Genomic DNA, 25,457 nt, shown 5'->3' on the forward strand with positions numbered 1-25,457 from the left:
TCAATACATGTTATAAATTTTTTTTAATAAATTTAATGACAATTTTTATAATAATTCAATGAGTTTAATGACCAATCCATAATAATTTGATAAAATTTAATGATCATTTTATATGTTTTAAATTTTAATGATTAAAAAAGTCATTTTAACAAGTTTAATGACCATTTGTATACTTTATACTAATTTTAAAACTTTCACAGCTATATTTTGCAGAATTATTAAACTTATAGTGACTAAATTATTTAAAAAATTAATTTGATGATCAAAATTGATTCAGCCCCATAATTTAATGACTTAATGGGGTAGTTTAGTTTATAAATAATCATGAAATTTATAAATAGACAAAAACGTGCTCGAACGGTCAATAAAAGTAAGTGAAAGCCAAGGAGGGTAACTTAGGAATATAATATACAATAGATATTTGGCAATTAATATTAAGGCTCAAGTACACAAATGGTCCCTCAACTATAGAATGTTACTTTGTTGAGACTTCTGATTATTAAAAGTTATAAAATAGTTACTCTACTATTAATATGTTCTAAGCTCCTTTTCCGTTAAAAGAATTGACAACAATCTGAATTGAACATTAACATGCTAATTGAGATATGTTAAAATCTGATCCTATAATTGCAAATGACCATCATGTATCAGTCAGTGTGTTAACGTCCAGCTCAGATAACCATCAATTTTTTATCAAAAAATTTCGAGTTTAGAAAATATGAATAGTAAGATGATTATTTTATAATTTCTAATTATAGAATGACTCAACAAAGCAACGTCATATTATCAAAAAATTATATTGTAACTTTTAATAGTCGAGGGACCATTTATGTACTTTTCCCTAATATTAAATTATAATAATCCACCCCGACTTTGCTCTGAATGATCCCTCATAGATTAACTTGCTTTTAAAACTGGAGGGAAGAATTCTGTGACATTGGAAGCGCCAATGTGGATAAATTATAAATTTCACTTTTCAATTTTTTCCTAAGTTCTATTTTGGTTGTTAGAGTTTAATTTTTTTTTAATTTATTCACTAAACTTTATATTTACTCTTATTTTAATTACTTCATCAGTGTTACGACTGGAAATTTCATCTTCCAAATTTCAATAGTGGGGAAGTGGGGTAGAAAATGAGTTGTATATTTTGATTTCATGCTGATCAAAGGCGAATCTTGTAAATCAAAGTGGTTTATAGTTTTACGAATTTTAGGTTGAATTTCATGAGTTTTAAAGTGATTTTTTAATAAAAATATCTAAATTAATACAGTGGTAGAAGACGATGCGACGAAGTTTGCTAGTGTCTTGAGTGATCGAATAAGACACCAGAAAATGATGATTTTAACGTCAACATGACACAAATAAAACTATAAAAATTTCCTCATTAGAGAAAGAAGATAAAATTAAGAAGAAAAAAGGAAAAATTACATGGATGACGTGAATTTCATGCCGGAAAAAGACAATCCACATCAACACATGTGATTGTCATATCACCATTTCATTTCTGATTTAAAGATGAATGATCAAAATAAGAGTAAATTGAAAATTCAGTAAGTAAATTATTTTTTTTAAATTTTTAATGATCAAAATAGGATGTGAAGAAAGTTGGGTGATGAAATTCATAATATGCCCTTAAAATATTTGATTGCAGTAAGGCGATAAAACTCAAATCTAATGAACATCATTTTTACACCAATCCCATACGCAACGGATCTACCAAAACCCATGTTGATTATGGACTGAACGTACCTGTAATAAGGTCTTCAAACAACAAGAATAAAAAGAGGGAAATAAGTGTCCCAGAATCTGCATTCACACAAATAATGAATCCTCAAATTGAAGCATTCCGGTCGCTGGTGGCCTAGTCACCATTGAACCACTGCTTTCAACTTCATAACTGTATTACCGACACCGAATTATGCACACCACTCACGTTTTAGGAGTCCTATAAATAATAAGAATAAATGCCTCCAAACTGTTTCTGAGCTTTGATTCTGGGCATTTGAGCGGCATCTTTTCATGAAAAATAGCAATACGTCCAACTGTATGGAGACTCTCAGAATCATCTCTTCCTTAGTTGTGAGACTTTGGACACTGCTTTCATACTTTGTGAATCTCTAAAGCAAACGAAGTGGACCAGTGTTGTGCCATTCGGATAGACGGCAAATACACTTGTTCCTAGTTTCTTGTTGCAGAGAGAGCACATACTGTCACTCGAGATCTTCACTACAGCTTTTCTTTGGTTGTAAAGTTCATCTTTCACCTGTTTCATATAAGATTTCAGATACATGATTGGATGAAAGAGGATAAAAAAAAGTAATTTCCAATAAGCCCACCATATTGATGAATAAACACACACGTGAACACAGTCTAACAGGAAATCTCAAACAGTATAAGTTATTTTATGTGCCTAAACAATTTACATACCTGTAGGTTCTCACTTTGCCTCAAGCTCTTGATAACAGAGAAGTTCCTGTATGCTTCACTGGATTTTTTCACAAAAGGTCCAAGAAATGGAAGCAAGTTCTACAGGTAGAAGGCAGATAACTTAAGGAAGTGTTTGTAATTGGTACTCTGACGCACAGAGGAAACTTAAAAACTTAGATATCAATGAAATTAAACACCAAGATGCAACCACATCTTTCTAATCAACTCAAGATTTTTAGGGCATACCTGTAGTTTAGTCTCCCTTGGTAAGAGTCTGAGTGCCTGAGCTCCATTGAGCCTACCCCACCTTCGGCTCAAAAGATCAAGTACCTGATCAAGCATGATAGAAGAACCTCCTTCCTCATTAGATTCTTCAGCATCACCGTCACTCCTGCTACTATCAGTATTGCTGGGACTAATACGCATATCCTCTGCACCTTCGATGGATGCAATTTTCTTTCGTCCTCCTCTAGTTTTAAATGAAGCTGTTGAACTAATCTTTGGGATGCTTGCATTTGAGGATGATACTAAATTTGTAATTCTCTTTTCAAAGTTCTTGGTTGTTTTTTGAGGATTCAGATATATCTGTAACAGAGTGAGGTATATATTGCCAGAAGATTTTGTCGGTGGTTGATGAACAGCTGACTCGGAAACCCGATCACAATAGGCCAGTGCCAGTTCAGGTACATGAAGCTATGAAGGTCAAGAGAAATCCATTTACTAGGAGCATATTAACAATGAAGAACAGGCGATTTAAAAAAAAAAAAAGTGGGGGCAGGGGGTAGAAAAAAGGTTGCAATGAAATAATACCTATGCAGTTATTTCCTAACAGAAAGTGCATTCTATTTACCCTAGTTCAATCAAATATTCAACAACTTTAACGTTTCATATAAACCAGAAACTACCTTATGAACATATAGTGATAAAGCAAGCTCATGTTGGTTCATTTTCCCCAACAGAATCGCACGCTCTTCAAATAGAGCATCTGGAGGAAGACGTTTCAACAAAGCCTCAGGATTGTATCCTGAGATGCTTTCCAGCGCAGACAAAAGTTTCTTCCTGGTTGGAGAATATTCCTTTTCATCCCATATCTGTTGAGCACTTAGTTCTGAATACCATTCAAGTACTTCAGAAAGATAGATTTGTACCTGGAATAGTCATTGCTAGTAACATCAGCGGCACTATCACCAACACCAACTGAACTGAGTTATTTTATAGCAAACAGAAAGAGTCTTTACCATTTCATTTTGCAGGTTCCCTGAGATCCCATTTTCATTCATTGCAAGCATGAGCTCCAAGTACCTCCCCTGCATGTTTGGAGCATGCTGCTTCAAATAAGAGTTGACCATGTCTGCTGGAATATTTCCAGACAAAAAAAGCTCAATGGTTTGTGTTGGACAGCTTTCAAGAACAAGCATCGAGAACTCAAGTACAAGCATGGGATCAGTGCCACAGACGGGCTGTAAGTAAACAATATAAAGTATTCAGCATATAGAAGTTTCATCAGATCATGTTCCTGTGCTCAAATAGTAGAAATCAAGTGCCTAATGCTAACAGATAATGGCCTGCAAGATCAAGCCATAACAAAATTACATTATATTCTCATATTAGTCAGGGCCAAATTTCAGTCTCCCTTTATCCATCACATCCAACCCAACACGCATTAAGAGCAAGTTTCCCACTAACTGATCTGACCTTGAGATATTCAATAATTGCCTCGGGACTGAACTTTTGGATGAGTTCAGCTTGCGACTGGTTTGATTTCGACTCTTCTACTAATTGCTGTAGAAGTGTTAATGCCTCACGATGCATCGAGCTGCTTCTGTAAAGTTCTAAAAGAGCAGCATAATGATTTCCTTTCTGAAGAATCTCCTCACATATTTTTGCATCACAATAATTAAGACCTTTAAGCAATTCAACAGCCGCTGCTGATTGTCCAGTAAGAAGCAGAGCTTGGAGGAGGGCTGTATCCAGTATAGCTGCCATCTCCCTGGCAGCTGAGTTAATTGGAACATTACCACGCCCCTAAGAGGCAAAGCATAGTGTTAGATCATCAAAATAAAAATAAGTTACAAAATTTTTGAAAATTTGGGGAAAAATGGACATTAACAGAAGTGATTACAAGATTTTTTTAATCCTTGTTTTAGGATTGAATTTAAGAATATTTTTGTCAGTTTATGTCCACACAATTATGCACTTCTGCATAAAAGCCAAATTCTAATGTATAAATTGACATAGAGACAAAATAAACATCACTGTAACAAAATATTGACATTTACAAAAAATGAGATTGGCCTCACCTTACTTGATTTCTTAAACCTGGACGAAGTAAAACTATCCTCAACAGCATCTAAAACTACCTCTTCAGTTCCCTCAGCAGCAGCCTTCTCTACAATACTGTATCTCTTCTTCTGTATGAACTTAATAAGAGCCATGAGAGTATTGTGACTCATTTTCTTGAACTCGAGCACAGAATTCTCATCAGACTCTGATGGTGGGAGAAAGGTTTCCAGATCATCAGACAGTCCAGATGAACCTCTTGAAAGGTGTGGAGCATCCAGAGAAAGGTCCGCCAGCTTCACTGGCTCTGACACTGCAGTTGTTTTGGGAAGAATAATGGACGGATACAAAGATAGAACATATGTAATATCTACTTGAGATGCCACAAAGTGCTCCATTGCTTCCTCATAGGACCCATTTTCAAAAAGATATTGAGCGTACCTGCAGAAAATAACCACTTAACCAGAATGTATAACTTGAGGAACATACAATAAACCTGAATAACCTATTGAAATTAATGATTATATACCAGGGAAAATGCAGTTTCCTAGTAAGAAACAGAGGTTTCTTATGCGGATTTTTTTTCTCTATATAATTTCATGACAAAATAGAGCATGACCATGTGAAATTTTTCTAAAAGGTTTACAATGATAATGTGGTATTTTAAAATTAATATAAGCTTTGTGAATGATTCATTAATTCTTATTAAACTTGATAAAGTGCACATAACAATAACTGCTAATGAGGAAAAATCCACCTTATATGGATTGATGCCTCCTTTGCCGCTCTAAGACTTGCATCTTCGGGTGGAAGCAGCTTACACAAGGCCAATGCTTCCTCAAAATTTCCGGATGCTGTTAATTGGACAATCTGCAAAGCAAGTTGCATGCCTTTAATGCAATATTCAAAGCATTTCAAATTAGGGAAAACTTTGATGTTAGAGCATAAGGAAAAAGAAGGATCAAAATTCATAGGAGAAAGTTAAAATTCTTAAACATGCTAGGAATACCTGTGCACCAAGAGGAACAGGGAAGAGTCCATGAACAGAATTTTCTAAGGCTACAACAATGGCATTGTTACTTTTTATAAGACGACGAACACCAGGGAGCACAATATTCTGTATCAATGGATAAGGAACTCGAAGAGAGCGAATCTGCAAAGAATAAATAAGTGAAACTGCTTAAATATTAATAGAAGCAAAAGCCCACTTTCTTTAGCATTTAATCACACCTACCTCAACACGCCTTGGAAATAGAGCTATTGCATATGGTTTCTGGATGACAACAGCAGTAGGAGCTTCTGACCAACATATCCTATCAGCTTGAAGAAGCTTTCCATTTTGATCCACAAAGACACCGATATTTTCCTAAGTGACAGCAGGAACCACATTTGATGTTATTCTATAGCTTAAAGATCTATGATGTTGTAAATAAGTTATGGAACTAAGTCATTACCTTCCCAAGAATAAGTTCCCCAGAAGGAAGAGCAACGACCAAAGGTGGCGCTATCTTCCCTGAAGAAAACACCTCCGACAATGCACCATTTGTGGCATTTAGTATCATGTATTCCTTTCTAATACCTAGACATATGTTCTCGCCACACCATGACATAGACTTCACTGTGTCTAGTACACCAAAATCTTTTACCTCCACAAACCCTCGCCCTCCTGCACATTAATTTTCAGATCAATTTCATTCAACAGTTACCAGGCGATGACAATTAATTCCGAAAATATAGAACAAATTTACCAAATCTAAATCAAGAGATCGCATCAATAAGGCTTGTTTGATAGTTAACTATCCCGTTTGCTTTTTGATTAATAAAAAGAGTTGCTAAAAAGCAAAACCTTAATTAGCTAAAAGTAAAAATAATGATTCAATAGGCAAACCAATTTTAATAAATCATTCTAGATTATAGTAAATTCAAGCATTTATTCTCCAGAAATAGTACATTGAAAGAAAAACTTTGGCTTTCATTCCCTTCCTTTAAAAAAATTGAGAAATTAAAAATAAATAAAATTATTGGTAATGTCAAAGAAATAAAAGGAGGAGAAATTCAATGGAATTACCGTCGTGCCTGAAAATACAGACTCTCTTTTGCCTAGCAAAGCAAAGGAAACCTCTACGATCGTCCCAAGAGTAGACATTAGCGCCTTTAGCTTTGGTGATCACAGCAATGGTTTCCAAATTGGGGAGGCGATGAAAAGCGATCGATTCAGACAGTGATAACAATAGCTCTCTCGATTCCAGTACTTGCATTGAAATCAGAGCCTTCTTCGAAAACCCAGAAACGGTTCTCTGAAGCGCGTAAGGTTCCTTACGCAAAGCGTGGGGATCGAACGGAGGAGATCGATCGGCGTCAGAGGGATCAGAACCGTAGATTCGAAGAGATCCATCGGAGCAGCCGAGCAGCAGCTTCGAGCCGTAGGATTCGATGGCGTCGATTTTATTGGGACAACCGGTGAGGAGCTGGAAGGAATCATAGGCGCTGTGCACCATTTTCTTGGATCATCTAATTCCGACTTTTCTCAAATCATTGGAGATTTTACTCTCGGGAATAAATATCACAACGACGCCCTTTCTTATCAAGCGTGCATACCTTGGTGAGTTGTCGTGAGGACCGCGCTGTTTTTGTTCCCGTAAACGAGTCTAGTCGTAAACGAGTCGAGTCGAACTCGATTATTGCTGAACTCGATTAGATTAAAAAATTTTGAAATGAAGTTTAACTCGAAAATTTGCGAGTTTAATTTGAGTATTTATCGAGCCTTAACCGAGTCGATCTCGAATAACTCACGATCTGTCTCGTCTCATTTATAGTCCTACTCATAAAATCCAATAGCAACTTTCCACGTCGTATTCAATAAATTTTTAAAACAGGCAATGAATGGAACGAATCAAGGGTTAAGCGACAATTTTCGGCTAATTTGTTGATGTAGAGTTGTGAAAAAAAAGTATTCATTGAAATAAAGTTTAATTAAAATTATTTTATGATTTAGTGTAAATGCTACAATACCTGTCAGAAGTCGCATGGACGACAATATGTAATCATAAAGTCACACCTAATTACTGAAATAGATAATCATTGTTACTTAGAGAAATTTAAGAAACTAAAGCTTTTGATTCAGCATAACAATGGGAAAGACGCATTGTATTCCCGACTTTTTCTCCGAAAGACGCGTTCTCGGTGACTCTTAGTTAGTGTAACATTTCAGTTATTGTAATATTTATATCATCTCGAGAAATAATTCCGACGATACCTTAATTCAATCAATATTTTTTTCAACATCACAAATCAACCACAAATTTCCTTATATGGTAACGTCTGTATGTTTTCATCCAGCTAATAGAGGTAGGTCGATGGGCCTTTCATAAAGCTAATTTATGTTGATTTTAACTTTATTTTATTTCTCAATATTAGTTTGATAACGCATTCAATTTTTCAAAGGGTTAAATTATGTATTTAATTATCTAATTATTTTTGTGATTTTGTTTTAATCATTCAATTATTTTATATTTAAAATTATATATTTTATTCCGTTTTAGTCGGTCAGCGTTAAAAAAATAATAATAATATTGACGTGTTACTATAAAGTAATGTCATGTTAGTACTTTAAAAAAATTAAAAAATGTTATGTCTTCAATTCTGTTTACTTTTTAACAGTAGATGACAAAAACTAAACAAAAACATAAATACATAAATTTAGGTATGATTTTGATTGACGATTGAGAATGGTTGGACCAATGTGATCTTTGAAAGAGATGACATCTTCATTGTGAATCATTTGACGAATCAACAAAGGGATCTTTCCGTCATTGGATTATTACTCAACGAGGCTTGCGAATTGCTTGATAGACATCTGGAACTCAAGATGATGTACATCAATCGAGAGGCGAACACAGTACCCTACTCTCTAGCTTATTGGGTCTTATAGAGGGTTATTCCTTTTTTGTTTTACTTTGATGAGTCAAACTGTTGAAAACATTTTGATGTTTCGATATAACAAATAAAGAGAAATTGAATTTTAAGATTTTATTCAATTTTGAATTATATATTCGAGTAAAATAATCGAATTTCAAAATATTACTCCAAAGTTTTTCAAAAGTCAATTTTAATCCTTACTTAAGTGTAAAATTGTGTTTGACTCTTAAAATATTTTTGAAACCATTTTTACAAAGACTCGAGCCAAAAATAATTTTTATTAAGGGATGTACCGATACACTCTTGGATGTATCGATACACACCAAACATCAAATGCATTTTGTGTATCGATACACAACTATGCATCGATACACTCCTGGCTCCGAGAAACATCGAACCTAATTAGTGTATCGATACACATGGGATGTACCGATACACTAAGTCAACCAATGGTCGAAATATTTGAATTTTACACACAGTGTACCGATACTCCCTTGAGAGTGTACCGATACACCTACGCTCCCAACATATTTTTAAATGATAATTACACCATAACGACTCTATTGACTTTACCAATGATCCCCAACGTTCAGAATCAATTGAAGGTGTATTTAAACAAGCTCAGGAGCCATTGATCAAGAACAAGAAACAAAAATTGAGAGAGAATATCGTTTGAGCATTTTCAAGCCAATTTTCATTCAATATTCATTTTGCTTTCAAGAACACAATTTTTGCCCAATTGTATTCATTCTTGAGTGTTCTTTGTTTGTTCTAGAATTGTACAAACATCTTGCCTTGTGAGGTTTTCTGTAAGTTTATGAAATTTGTAATTTTCTCTTTGAGAGAAAGTGTTCTCAAGAATTTGAGGTATAATTCTTGAGGGAGTTGTAAGGTTACTCTTTGTCCTCAAAAGAAAGACAAATTAGTGAATTTGTGGAAAATCCTTAGTGTGGATAGCTAAGGTAGTGGACGTAGACTTTGGTTGAGAAAGTCGAACCACTCTAAATCGTTGTGCAAATATTTCCAATTTTCTGCAAAAGCTTCCACCGAAATTTTTATTGCCAATTCACCCCCTCTTGGCCGATTCGTCGATCGATTAACTCAACAATTAGTATCAAAGCTACACTCATTTGAAGGTTTAATCACCTCTTGAGTCGATTCGGGAAGATTTATATCGATATTCAAGTCATCAATGGCCTCCACTTCAAACTTCGACTTCGTTCTTGATTCAATGCCCATCAACAAGCCTCATTTCTTCAGTGGAGCTAATTATGCTTATTGGAATAATAGAATGAGCTACTTCATTCAAGCAAGTGACATGGGAGCATGGAATATCGTGGAAGACGGATACACCATACTTTCCAGTCATTCAAGATCGTGGAGTGAAGAAGAGACAAGAATGTTCCAGCTCAACTCAAAGGTTATCCATATAATATTTTGTGCTCTTGGACTAGATGAATAAGAGAGAGTTTCATCTTTTACAACCGCCAAGGAAATATGGGATAAACTACAAGTCACTCATGAAGGCACAGACGAGGTAAAAGAATCTAAAATTAGTCTTCTAACTCATAACTATGAAAATTTCAGGATGAAACCGGATGAAGATATCAAAGCTATGACGAATAGATTTTCCGTGATTGTCAATGGTCTCAAATCATATGGAGAGATCATTCCAAATGTGAAGCTTGTGAGGAAGTTAATATATTCTCTTCCTAAAGCTTGGCAATCGAAGAAGACGACAATTATCGAAGCTAAAAACTTAAAGTCTCTAACTCTCGATAAACTCATCGATTATCTCTTCACGCATGAAATGATGATTCAAGATGAGGTAGACCTCGAGAAGAAGGACGAGAAAAAGAAGGAGATGGAGAAGAAGAAAAAAGCTGGAGTTGCTCTCAAATCCATAAAAGATGAGAGTAATTTGGATGAAGATGACGATGACGAGGAAATGACATTATTTGCCAAACGGTTCAGAAAATTAATGAAACCCAACAGAGGAAGAAAATTCAAAAGAAATGAAGGCTTTAAAAATGAACCAAAGGAGAAGGACCCGATCATTTGCTATGAATGCAAAAAGCCCGGGCATGTCAAATATGATTGCCCGCAATTAAAGAAAAAGGGTCAATCCAAGAAGAAGCACAGGGAACACGTGGCTACTTGGAATGATGATGATGAATTATCAAATGAAGAGGAACAAGAAGTAGTAAACTTGTGTTTGATGGCCACCGGGGAAGATTCTCAGGTAACCTCTAACTCATTTGATTTTGAAGATTATTCTTTTGATGAGTTAGTAGAGGAGTATACTGGATTGGCTTCAGATTATGAGAAATTATTTTTGAAACACAAAAATGATATTTCAAAATTGAAAAACGAAAATGATCTCATATCCAAGACCAACAATGATCATTAAAGTAAAATTAAAGAATTGCAAATTAAAATCAAAGATTTTAAAAAGAAAAATATTGATTTGCATAACTTACTTTCAAGAGTTCATGACGATCATAAAAAAGAAATTGATGATCTTAAAGCTTCTTTCAATAAAGTTGGATCAAAACGTTTTGAAAATGGAGAAAGCTCAAAATCCAACTTTGTTAGAAAAAGTTTTAAAAACAACAATCATAGAGGTCCCCAAAGAACCTCTAATGGTAAAATCGTTAGAAGTATATGGGTTCCTAAAGAACTCATTACTACTAAAGATAAAAATATCCTACACAAATGGATATTCAAGGGGACTAGAATTTCAGAGACTAATGAATATGGACCCAAAAGAAATTGGGTACCAAAAATTAGAAATTAATCTATGTTTGTAGGAAAAGGAGCATGACTACAAGGCACAAAATACAAGTTCAAATTCATGCTTCCTTGATAGTGGATGCTCAAGACTCATGATCGGAGACAAGAGCCGGTTTATAGAGCTTAACGACAAAAATGGAGGAGTGGTAACCTTTGGTGACAATTCAAAAGGTTACATTGAAGGTATAAGTACTATATGTAATACCTCTTCTATACAAATAGAAAAAGTATTATATGTGAATGTGTTAAAGCATAATCTATTGAGTATTAGTCAATTATGCGATAAAAGATACAATGTCTTATTTGAAACGAATGGTTGTAAAATTGTTGACATTGCATCTAATCGAATTATGCTTGTTGGTCATAGAATATGAAACATTTACATGGTGCTTTTAGATTCTATTAATATGACTAACTTGTATCTAGTTGCTAAGGATGAACATAATAGTTGGTTATGGCATAGGAGACTAGGACACACTAGCATGAGTGTTTTACAAAGACTAATTCAAGGAGATTTAGTAAGAGGGCTGCCAAAGCTAAAATTTGATAAAGATAAAATCTGTGATGCTTGTGCTAAAGGAAAACATAAAAGAGCTTCCTTTAAGTCCATTAATGATGTATCAACTAGTAGAGTATTAGAATTGATCCATATAGATATTTTTGGGCCAATTAGGACTATTAGCTTGGGTGGAAAACAATATTGCTTTGTATTGGTAGATGACTATTCTAGATATACTTGGGTTCTATTCTTAAGTACTAAATATGAATCATTAGAAAAAATCATCACGTTTTCAAAAGTAATCCAAAACGAAAAATGTTACTCCATTTCTAATGTTAGGAGTGATCATGGTACTGAATTTGGAAATCTTGGATTTATTGAGTTTTGTAATTCAAATGGGATTAGCCATAATTTTTCAGCACCTAGAACCCCTCAACAAAATGGAGTTGTTGAGAGGAAAAATCAAACTTTAGAAGAAATTGCTAGAACCATACTTTGTGAAAACAATTTGCTAAAACAATTTTGGGCGGAAGCCTCAAATACAGCTTATCATGTTATTAATCGAGTAATGATTAGGCCTATTTTAAATAAAACTCCATATGAACTTTTCAAAAATAAAAAGCCTAACATTAGTTATTTTCATCCTTTTGGATGTAAATGTTTTGTTTTAAACAACGGTAAAGACAATCTTGGCAAATTTGATGCTAAAAGTGATAAAGGAATTTTTCTAGGTTATTCCGTAAATTCTAAAGCTTATCGAGTATTTAATAAAAAAACCTTTAGTGGTAGAAGAGTCTATACATGTTTTCGATGATAATCTCCTTACGAGGAAGGATTATTGTGTTGATGATGATGTAGGTATTGTAAATACAAATGATGTTAGACATGACGTTGGAGAACCATCATCAAAGGAAGAATTGAAAGATGAGGAAACTCAAGATGTTCTCGAGAATCCAACCATTGAAGAAAGGGAAATCTCTTACCCAAGAGAATACAACTATGTCAAGGATGGTGAAATTATAGGTGATCCATCCAAAGGAATAACAACTCGATATTCTCTTAGAAATATATGTAATTATGTTGCATTTATCTCATGCATAGAGCCTAAAAATATCCAAGAAGCATTAAAAGATGAAAATTGGATTATGGCTATGCAAGAAGAGTTAAATCAATTTGAGAGAAGTAAAGTATGGACATTAGTTGAAAGGCCTAGCAATAAATCTATTATAGGTACTAGATGGGTATTTAGGAATAAGCTTGATGAAAGTGGTAATATAGTGAGGAACAAGACTAGACTTGTTGCTCAAGGCTATACTCAAGAAGATGACATAGACTATGATGAAACATACGCTCCCGTAGATAGGATGGAAACAATTAGAATGTTATTAGCATTTGCATGTTTCAATGAATTTAAATTATATCAAATGGATGTTAAAAGTTCATTTTTAAATGGTTTTATAAAAGAACAAGTGTATGTGGAACAACCTCCTGGTTTTGAAGATTCAAAATTTCCATATCATGTTTTTAAATTAATAAAATCACTTTATGGTTTAAAACAAACTCCTAGAGCTTGGTATGAAAGATTGTTAAACTTTTTAATAGAAAAAGGTTTTTCAAAAGGAAGGTTTACACTACATTGTTTTTAAAGGGAAAAGGTAAAGATATATTAGTAATTCAAATTTATGTTGATTGTATAATATTTGGTTCTACTAATGATGCTCTTTGCAAGAATTTTCTAAGCTAATGCGGAGTGAATTTGAGATGAGCATGATGGGGGAGCTCTCATTTTTCTTGGGACTCCAATTCAAGCAAAGAAAAGATGACATCTTTATCAATCAAGCAAAATATGTCAAGGATATGCTAAAAAGGTTTGGATTGGAAAATGGAAAACCACAAGCCACTCCAATGAGCTCATCTACAAAGCTTGACAAATATGAAGGAAATAAATGTGTGGATGTTAAATTATATAGGTCAATGATTGGTTCTTTGCTTTATCTAACTGCAAGTAGACCGAATATTATTTTTAGTGTTTGCTTATGTGCTAGATTTCAATAATGCCCTAAAGAATCACATCTAAAAGCCATTAAGAGAATCTTTAGATATCTTAAGGATACTCCTAGTTTAGGATTTTGGTATCCTAGAGACTCTAGCTTTAGCTTGCATGCCTTCTCCGATGCGGATTATGGAGGATGCAAAATGTAACACCCCAACCCGTACCCGACCCGGATATGAGTCTGAGGTGTCACATTGACTTTTCAAACTTTGACTCTTGACAAAATTCAAAGAAAATTTAAATATTTTATTAAAGTAAAAGCGGTTCAGTTACATAAATTGACCACAATACCCAAAATCAATCAGAGCATAACTAATTCAACCAATTAGTACATGCCAACTATACTCAAAATAACCAAAAACATTTAAATCCTCTATTTTCTGATTTAAAATTTTGTAAGGGATGTGCTGACCTGTCTTATTCTTCTTCTCTTCTCTTCTCGCTTCTGTAACCTACGTGTGAAACAATCACACGCTAAGTCGATGACTTAGTGAGGCATAAAAAATACATATAATGAAATTCATACCCACTAATCATGCATGATTGTTTTATGCTATCAAATCATATAACTCATTTACATATACATCAACATATATATGCACTTGTACCATGTCACGAGAAACACACATATCATTATATCAAAACATACATATTTATGTACAATCATTTCTATTATTATCAATTTGTACATTAGTCCTTATAATTTTATACTCTTATCCATAATATCCTTAATTATCACATCATAGCACATATATCAGTTCACAACAAACTAAACATATAATCATACCAAGTTTATATATCTTATTATTTTTATTAGCCCATGAACACATGTGAGAACTATAGATATGTGAGTCTATAGAGGTTATGCACTAATGCTGTCACCACAGCTCGTATAAATGCACCGAAGTGCCACGTAGAATTGCACCGTAGTGCCGCGTAGAAATGCACCGAAGTGCCATATAATAATGTCCATAAGGACCACATATCATTCCTTAAGAGTCATATACATATACTAGGGATCAAGTATGTGTCTCATAAGACTTCACACATGTTCCAAAGAATATATATATGTCCCGAAGGACCGCGTAGACCCTCGACTCTTGGCATGCCAACTATACCCCTAGCTCTCATGACACATAACATGGGCATTATCATTTATGTCATTTGTTCACATATTCATATTACATGGGCACGTAGTCTCATAGTTTTTGAACATAGCTCATTATCACATTTTCATATAATCACATAGTCACATAGTTCACTTACACGTAGATCATTTCCATATAATTCACATGTTACATATCTCAGGTTCTTGTATTCATATAACATATAATCACATAGATTACTTTCACATATACATGTTCTCATATAGTTTCTATCATTTCTCACACAATCACATTTATTCATGTATAGTATTTCATCTAAACCGTATAATAATGGCATATACTCATATCACCAAATAACTTCACCTGAATATATCTTTTGTTCATTTCAATGCTTAAATCATATAACACATAAGTTTTCCTTATGTCATTTATGCTACTTATTCATATAATCTTATGTTATCTCCTAGGTATATGCTACCTAACTTATCTCATTTTCCATTTATACCAGTTTAATCTATTTATTTAGTTAAATTTTACTTAAATCCTATATCATAGTTCTCTTTAAATATACTTCTTCTCTATAACACTTATCTTATAGTTTGGCATCATCATTTATACTCAATTCCCTTCACTAATATATTATTCTTATATTACTCTATAGTCTAATCTTATTTAACTCATCACCCTTCTCCTGTAGTCATATAAATCTATTATTTTGATTCTTATAATTGATCATATTTACTATGTAACATGTATGGTCACCTATCATATAACCTATTTCACATTCTCATGTAATCATATAGATCATTCATATTAATTCCTATAACTTATCACACTGTATGCATTCACAAAAATCATTTAATACATACTATAATATATATCACATATACCCAAATCAAACATATGCATATGATCATACATTCAAGCCTTCTAATATAGGAAATAGACTTGTCGCAAGTCTTATTTCCGTTAAACATCATAAACTAACTTGTATGCACTCACCTAGCCTCACTAGTCAATTCCAATCTCTTATCTTTCCCCTTGATCGATCTTACTTGTCAATGATTCCGGAACTTGATTAGGCTCTGAATCTACATAATTATACATTTTAAGACAATTATTAGATACCTATACCTTGTAATTTGATACTACCAACTTAAACGAACTTATTAAACCAATATTCACAATTTTCCTTTAGGGGGAATCGGTTCCCTACTATGGGGGTATCGATTCCCTCATGACATTCTGGAAATTTTTGTTCGTTTGAAGGGATATCGGTTCCCCTTGAATGGGTACCGATTCCCCTTTCCCATAAATCATATTTTTAGCTTGAAAATCACTTCATTTTCAGCTCAACACTTCATACTTTACTCCCTTTAATATTCCTAATTTTCATACACGTACTTAAACTCATTTCTACTCCATAATCACTTCTTTAAACTCAAAATTCTATCATTTACATGGCATTCAAGAATCACACTAAATTTCCAACATGTTCTAAAACCCATTCTATCACTTCATATCTCTTAATTTAACCCTTGACAAGTCAAATTAAACTTCAAAATCTATTAACTCCTTCTATTTAAAAAATTCACTTAAAAACTCATTTTTCTTAATTTCTCATAACTTGCTAATCTTTGAGTTTTAAGCCACCTAAAGCTTTCTTTAATCTTTCTTAACATCCCAAGAATTAAAACAAGCTTTAAAACAAAAGAATTAACCAACTGAAGACCCACTTACCTTATACAAGGCTTCACGGTGGAGAGGAGGAAGAAGAAGACTGAAGAATACTCTGGAGAAATTATCTCCTTTCCCACGTTTTTATATCCCTTAAAAGAGAATAAAAAAAATATTCTCTTAGAAAAGACCATAATACCCTTGTTATTTCCAAACTTTACCATCAACTTTCTTCAATTAAATCCATGAACTTTTAACTTATTTCGAAATCGAGCACATAGTTTTTAAAATTTGCAATTTAGTCACTGACCCTGATTTAGGATGTTACACAAAATAGATAGGAAAAGCACCTTCGGTACTTATCAGTTTCTAGGAAATATGTTGATTTCATGGTTTTCAAAGAAACAAAATTTTGTTGCATTATCTACCACTGAAGCGGAATACATTTAGCCGGTAGTTGTTGTGCACAAATTTTATGGCTGAAACAATAAATTTTAGATTATGAAATTGAAGTTGGTACCATTCCTATCAAGTGCGACAATACTAGTGCTATTTGTCTCACTAAAAATCTCATCCAACACTTTAGAACTAAGCACATTGAAATTAGACATCATTTCACTAGAGATCATGTCATTAAAGGAGATATAGTTCTAGAATATGTTGATACTTTGCATCAATTAGCGGATATTTTTACAAAACCTTTAGATAAAGAGAGATTTTGGACATTTAGAAGAGAATTAGGTTTAACTAACCTACCTTGACTTAGTGTTTAAAATAATTTTAACATTTTTAATTAGTTTTTGAAAAATGCTTATAAAAATAATATTTTTGATTGCATTCTCTGCTAATAGATAGGGGGAGTTTATGATCTTTAGTGAAAATTAATTATATGTTCAAATAAAATTTAAGGATAGATTTGATTGATTGAACATAGTTAATTTTTGATATATGAGTTGCCAATACCACTAGAGCTAATTAATTTAGTATTTTGAGTGTTTAAATAGATATTTTAACATTTTTGTGCACAGTGTATCCATATCTATGTATCGATACATCCTCGATATATATCGATACACTATGATAGTGTACCTATGCATTTCTTGAATGTGTATCGATACACTCTGCAGTGTACCGATATACTCGTCGGGTTTTAGGCTTATAATCCCTAAAATTTCATTTTTATCAAAACCCCAAAAACTAAACACTCAACGTCATTTGTCCCTCTCTTTCGCGCTACTCTCTAAATTGCTCAAATCAACGATTTTAAGTCGAATTTAGTTCATTCTTCAACTCTTAATCCTGTTACATTCAACAAAATTGTGCAAACAACATCTATTCTCACTCAAATCTGAAAATTTTCAAGGTAATTTTCTAAAACCACTAATTTATTGATTTTGAACTTAGGACTAGTTTTAATTAGTTCTAGTTCGAAATAGAGATCGGGTATTGCTTATATTTTGATTATAAACTAGAATCTACAACAAATTTCATCAAAAATACAATATTTTTCAAAAAAAAAATTAAATTTTCGAAATAAAAAAATGTTTTAGTTTAAAATTTGTTGTTTTTGATTTAATTAGGTTGTTTTCATGAAAACTATACATAATATGATTTTTTCAAATATTGTTTTCAAAATATTTTTCAAAATTTTCCCATTAGGATTATTTTAGAAAAGCTTGAATATTGCGGACTCATATTGAGTTTTGGGATTGATTATATTGCATACATGTGTTTTAAATTACAGGTAACCCTATCCATTCCGATTTTAATCATATCTAAACGCGCTAGGTCATCCTCTAGTCGGTCGTCAAACCAACTCCAAAATGACCTCCTATTCCTAATCCCAATCCAAATCCAAACCCGAACGAACCGAAAATGACCATTCTAAACTCATGTTTTATTGAGCCTGGTCATAGACAAGATCTCTACCATAGGTTCCATAATCTGTTTGAGTCATACAAAATCCGAAAAGAGCGTATTCTCTCTATCCAAGCAATGGTTGATATGAAATTTCAATATCTTCCTACTCTCCATTCTTGGAAATTTGATAAACTCTTTCACCTCAAACCTATCGTTTATCACCAACTAGTCTGTATTTTCTATTCTAATGCGGTTTGTATCTAAAATGAGTCTCGTACTGAAACCATACTTATTCGATTCTATCTTCTAGGTCAATTCATTTATATTGGCTCTGAAACTATCACAAACACCTTTGGACTAGATAACATAGGTTTAGATAACAAAAAAGAGATTGTGGCAACACCTTATAAAGCTAATGCTAGTGCAAGTACCTTAAAGACCTTTCACGAGCGTTTTCTTCACTTAATTATCTCTTGGTGATTTAGACCATCCGGAGGTAGATATTCTACGCTTAGAGTACTAGACCTTTGGTGGATACATTGTATCCAAAAGAATAAGAAATAAATCTGCCACAAATCATCTTTGGTGAGCTAGTCGAAACCGTGAACAATGTCCCGTCCAAATATGTTGAAACTTTAGTTTATGGCTATCTTCTTAGCAACTTGTTTATCAAATCCAACCTTAGGGTCTTGCTTGATGTAGGAATCCCGCTTAAGAACCAAATAAATTTCACAACCTTGAAAAAGTTGGGATGGACCAGGGACAAGGATCGTTGTGTTCGATCCCCCGAGAAAACACCGGGAGCTAGCTCTTCACGAGCTCCTCCAACACCGACAGTTGACGATGATCCAGAGCTTCAAGAGCTTATGCGAGATATTAACGATCATGTACCTGATGACGAGCCGATCCAGTAAGAGGATCAAATGCCTCCATATTTTTGATCGTTTTTGGATTCATTTGATCTGAGGTTTGCATGCATTAAGTCCCATTTAACCGCTATGGGGGCTCAACAATTGGAAACTCAACGGGAGATGCGCGCAAACAATGAAGCTATGAACGAACGATTAAATGCGCTTACACTAGAGATGCGAGCACATTATCCTCTTCTCAATCCACCTATGGATGATTAGACCTTGCTTTGCTTAGTTTTCTTAGGTTGATTGAACTTAGAACTTATTATTATTGTTAAAACATTTTAGATGTTTGGATTGATATATTTTGGATGATATGGATGTTTGAACTTGAATGCTTATATATATATATATATATTTGGTTTTGATTGTTTGAATTTGGTTTGATTAGTTTAAATTTATATTGGTTTTATTAATTTTTCCATCATTAGTTAAATATGACCAATTACCATTACACATTGATTATGAATATTGTTTATGAACTAATGGCTAATAATTCTCTTGATTGTTATCTTAGCAGCTTAAACTTTATCTAAATATCAATTGGCTATTTTTCAAAAACCTTGTTTAAAAACGTTTTTAGAGTCTTTTTGATTTAACAAAAAGGGGGAGAATAAAGTAAGGGGGGGTAATTTTTCAAAATTGGTTTCAAAAATGATTTTCAAAGGAAATCTTAAAATTACTAAAATGTTTTGTTATATCAAAAAGGGGGAGATTGTTGAAAATATTTTGATGTTTCGATATAACAAATAAAGAGAAATTGAATTTTAAGATTTTATTCAATTTTGAATTATATATTCGATTAAAATAATCGAATATCAAAATATTACTCCAAAGTTTTTCAAATGTCAATTTTAATCCTTACTTAAGTGTAAAATTGTCTTTGAGTCTTAAAATATTTTTGAAACCATTTTTACAAAGTATTTTGAACCTTACTCGAGCCAAAAATAATTTTTATTAAGGGATGTACCGATACACTCTTGGATGTATCGATACAAACCAAACATCGAATGCATTTTGTGTATCGATACACAACTATGCATCGATACACTCCTGGCTCCGAGAAACATCGAACCTAATTAGTGTACTGATACACATGGGATGTATCGATACACTAAGTCAACCAACGATCGAAATATTTGAATTTTACACACAGTGTACCGATACACCCTTGAGAGTGTACCGATACACCTACGCTCCCAACAAATTTTTAAATGATAATTACACCATAACGGCTCTATTGACTTCACCAATGATCCCCCAACGTTCAGAATCAATTGAAGGTGTATTTAAACAAGCTCAGGAGCCATTGATCAAGAACAAGAAACAAAAAATTGAGAGAGAATCAAAGAGAAAGCCTTGAACTTATTGTTTGAGCATTTTCAAGCCAATTTTCATTCAATATTCATTTTGCTTTCAAGAATATCATTTGTGCTCAATTGTATTCATTCTTGAGTGTTCTTTTTTTGTTCTAGAATTGTGCAAACATCTTGCCTTGTGAGGTTTTCTGTAAGTTTGCGAAATTTGTAATTTTCTCTTTGGGAGAGAGTGTTCTCAAGAATTTGGGGTATAATTCTTGATGGAGTTGTAAGGTTACTATTTGTCCTCAAAAGAAAGACAAATTAGTGAATTTGTGGAAAATCCTTAGTGTGGATAGCTAAGGTAGTGGACGTAGACTTTGGTTGAGAAAGTTGAACCACTCTAAATCGCTGTGCAAATATTTTCAATTTTCTGCAAAAGCTTCCACCGAAATTTTTATTGCTAATTCACCCCCTCTTGGCCGATTCGTTGATCGATTAACTCAACACAAAATGTGTTAAAATGATGTAATTATTTACGTCATTACCATTTGAATGAATGAAATTTTACTTTAAAAATATGAATTTTTAAAAAATAATTAAATAATAAAAGTAAAATTGTGAAATAATTAAGTAACTAAATGCATAATTTAACCTTTTATTACCAATGGCGATTATTGGACAGTTCTCTATCGATCCCATATAAAAGAAACGTCACACCTAACCAAATTAATAAATTTGTATACTTTTTCAAATAATATTGAATCTCTTGCTAATTTTAAAGATTTTTAATTTTATTATCGTTTTTAAATTTTAAATTAGTTAATTAAATAGTTATCGAAAATGATTATATGACCTTTTTAATTGATATATTAGTGCATTTGATCCTTAATATTTATATAGTTTATCAATTTGATCATAATTTTAAACCGATCAATAAATTAACTCTTCATATTTATAAATTTTATTAATTTAATCTTCAAACACATCATCATCATCACTGTTGACTAGAACAAGTGGCTTATGTCAATCGTTGATGGTTGAGCCCTTCTAGTTGGACGGAAAATCGCAATCGGTGTAAGGATGATCATTTGTTCTCTAAGGGAGGTGAAGACATAATTCAGAATATGTGGATTGAAAGGGCAGAAGAAGATAAATAAGCTGGTGGTGTCAGACGTAATGTAATTACGACTATTCATAGGTTGACAAACTAAATAGGTATGATTGTCAGATCTTGGATTTCATTATGGCAAGTCACGTGAGCTTGTCAAAGATCTTATCTTGTACACTATAATTGATTCGTAGGTTAGGATGCTCCTTAGTTTGGAAGATACAGTTAAAATTCGAGTCAATTTTAGTTCAATTCGATTTATTTCAAATTTCAAGTCAAATTTAAATTATCATATTTGAATCTATTTCAAATCTTGAATCAAATAAACAAATTAGAATAATTGAATCCATATCAAATCTAGTGCTGTTGGCATAGAACCTAGCCCACATAGCTTAAAGGAATGGATCTCCAAAGGTGATACCCAGATCAAGGCCTAAAGGCGAGAAACGTAATAATGTATTATTGTGGGACAAGACAGGATGCATATATCTCCAACCATTAACTCATTACGACATAACACAAACAAATCCACCCCATTTCTTAAATGTTTAGATTCTGCAATTCTCCGAGGACACAACACCCATATCTTCACACCTTATTTGCCTCTCCTTCTCACTATTTATTTAATGCATAATATTGTTCCTATTGAGTGCTGCCACACGTACTTTTTTCTTTCTTTCTTTTTCTACCTCTAGTAAGGTCATTAACAATTAATTGCTATTTTTATTAATACCTTTTTGGAGTGAAAGGAATATTTTCTATAAAAATATGATTCTTTTAAATTTATTTTTGGATAAATTTTTATATTAACCAAGTAAAAGAGTCAACTGCTACATAATTCACCACAGAAATAGCAATCTAAAGCAAAAACATCCACCGAGCGAGCCTTACCCCTGAAATGTCTGCAATTCCTCTCTTTCCAGATGTTGTAAAGTGACAAGCCCAAGCTATTTTGAGAATCATAAGGAGGAGGGACTTCCCTTTGAAATGAAACATCACCCAAGCAAACTCCAATTCCCAACAATTGATGATGCGTGAAAAACCCCACAAAGCCAGTACGCCCTCCCATAACTCCTTAGCAAAGTCACAACCGAAAAACAAATGATCCCTGGCCTCCGCCTCATTACCACAGATCACACACATGTCACTTTCAATATTTAAGCCTATCCTCAAGAGCCTCACCCTAGTAGGAAGCCTATCAAGAATGACCATTCATACTATAATACCATGCTTGGGTATGTGCCTCGCAAACCATACAAGACTATGCCATGGAACCTTAGGGTGTTTAACCCTTAATTCATCCCAAATCTGACCAGCTTTAAGAAGTGTAACCCCCTAGACCCGGCCTGAACGTTAGGCCCAGACCAAGGCGGTCACGTATCACATTCAGAGATTCTTTTTATATTTAAAACAACGTTGAAATCCGTGTCTCAGTATATTATGAAATTTATCCATAATAAGGATTTATACAATAAACATACATGAATACCTATTTTAAAAAAACAGTAAAAAACACATACATATCAAAATACCATAAATATAAATATATCAAGACAATAGTAACACATGTCACCAAAATATAGTAGAAAGACATATAGAAATATATTGTTTTACAAAAGTAACAGTAGTCCATTTCCCCTGATGCCAAGTCTACTAGTTTACGGTCTGCTGTTATCTGAAAAGGTTAAAATTTACAGAATGAGCTAAAAGTTCCAGTATGCTCCATACAACGTATAAAAACATACTGATAAAATATTTCAGTAAAATCAGTTTATCAAACTAGTTTTAAAAACATGAACACTACCCTCATCCAATCACTCCGATCACCATAATGCGTAGGTTCCCCATAACCATACACCCACCTGCACACCCAGTAAGGACTTACTGATGAGTGTTCATAATCGTTAATATTTTCTCGTTGTTTCTTCGATCTTGTGGGTTTATTGCTGCTGATTTGGTTATGTTATGCTTATTTTCGTGCAGGGCCTTACTTTCCAGAATTAGTGATAAAACGAGCGCATTATGTATTTTTTTATTATTTGGTCACGGCTGAAGGCATGGGCACGACTCTGGGCACGAAACGGTCTGACGTGGCAGTTTCTAGAAGGTCTAGTCAGCAGCGGTTTCTAGAAGATCTACTCAATGCGTCTTCTGGAAGATGGATGAGCAGAGTTGTATTAGGAGACTTGTTTAGAGTTTGAATTTAGGAAAAACAATTATCTTTAGGATTATTTTATTTTAATTTCTTTTTTTTGTCCTTAGGCTTTGAGAAGCTATAAATACCCTCTTGGGGTAAGCCTAAAAACAATATCTCAGATTACCATCTTCTTATTCTTTCTAGTTTTATAAGAATTCTCTCTTTTATTTTATTTTCAAGTTTTCTATTTTTACTTTATTTTTAAAGGTTTGTTTTTAAATATGCTAAGTATGACTTTTGTCATCCTTAGCTAAATTTTTCATAAGCCGAGAGCTGAAGCTATGACTCAATTCCAACGGGAGAATTGAAACAAGCCATTAATATCTTCGAAATATCTATCTCAATCTCTGCGCTTATTTTTCAAAATCAAAACAGTTTTCAAAATCAAAGATAGACTTTAGTCTAGATTGTTGTTGCGATTAAACGTGTGGGAGGAAGATTCGGCTTATAGAAAGCACATTCGACTTCCTGGGAACAAACTTGGCGAGATAGCTTCGCTAAGAGAGAATTGAGATTGGAATTGACAGTTATAGACGCAACAATCCGAGTCAGTAGCCATGAACTTAAGCGGTAATTAATCTACGACAATTGATGTTGATTAGATCAATTTCCGAAGCTAGAATCAAAGATTTCCTTGGGTATTTGGTATACAAAATAGAGTCACAGGGATAGCCATTGTAGACAAAGTAACTGACATGAATCCCGAAGGGAAAATCTAATTCGATAATCTAAGGAAATTGAGTCAAAGCAAAGCTTGAGGCTGTTTTTACCATAGCCATTTACAATCTTTATTTTCTTATTTTTTTTACTTTAATTACCTTTTATTTAAACTCTTTATTACTTAATCACTTTTCACCAAAACCCCCTGTTACTACTTTCACGCTTGGCTTAAACAAATAGAATAGAAATTTATAATTTTCCAAGTCCCTGTGGAATCGACCCTTACTTCTCTTTACTACGCATTTTCTTCATTTATCAATTGAGAGGAATGAATTTATTTTGACATCGAAAACGAATTGGCGTCGTTGCCGGGGACTTCGCCAAAGTTACTAATTTTTTTGTTTGCTTTTGATTTATGACCAGGACTAATACAGGCGCATTAGTGGAGTACGACCCGGAGATCGAAGCCAGAGCTAGGAGACTTCACGTCTAGACACTTTGGGAAAGAAGGAGATAACAATCAAATCCAAAATCAGAATCAAATTTAGGTGAATCCGTTAACACAGAACCAATTTCGATGACCGATCATTCCATTAGAGAGTTAGCCGCGACACCCACTGAATAAGAGCCTTTGTGCATTGATTTTACCCAAGGCGAAACTCTATAC

General features: G+C 33.4%; 1 protein-coding gene across 2 annotated transcripts in view; it reads right to left on the reverse strand.

The window, feature by feature from the left end:
• Positions 1-1,714: 1,714 nt before the first annotated feature.
• Positions 1,715-25,457, reverse strand: part of LOC120196800 (vacuolar sorting protein 39-like) — a 35,180-nt gene continuing 11,437 nt past the window's right edge. The window contains exons 3-14 of one of the 2 annotated variants that reach the window (XM_039198518.1): positions 6,776-7,205; positions 6,162-6,373; positions 5,942-6,073; positions 5,717-5,860; positions 5,465-5,577; positions 4,728-5,148; positions 4,123-4,452; positions 3,666-3,887; positions 3,333-3,575; positions 2,674-3,120; positions 2,428-2,526; positions 1,715-2,263 (exon numbers count right to left, since the gene is read on the reverse strand). In XM_039198518.1, the coding sequence (XP_039054449.1) occupies positions 2,063-2,263; positions 2,428-2,526; positions 2,674-3,120; positions 3,333-3,575; positions 3,666-3,887; positions 4,123-4,452; positions 4,728-5,148; positions 5,465-5,577; positions 5,717-5,860; positions 5,942-6,073; positions 6,162-6,373; positions 6,776-7,205 (2,994 nt within the window). In that variant the 3' untranslated portion in view covers positions 1,715-2,062. Of the gene's footprint in view, positions 2,264-2,427; positions 2,527-2,673; positions 3,121-3,332; positions 3,576-3,665; positions 3,888-4,122; positions 4,453-4,727; positions 5,149-5,464; positions 5,578-5,716; positions 5,861-5,941; positions 6,074-6,161; positions 6,374-6,775; positions 7,256-25,457 lie in introns of those variants that run through there. The other variant, XM_039198517.1, reaches the window with a different exon arrangement.

Source organism: Hibiscus syriacus, unplaced genomic scaffold (genome assembly GCF_006381635.1).
Source record: "Hibiscus syriacus cultivar Baekdansim isolate YM2019G1 unplaced genomic scaffold, ASM638163v2 tig00117034_pilon, whole genome shotgun sequence".
In the NCBI taxonomy this organism is placed as follows: domain Eukaryota; kingdom Viridiplantae; phylum Streptophyta; class Magnoliopsida; order Malvales; family Malvaceae; genus Hibiscus; species Hibiscus syriacus.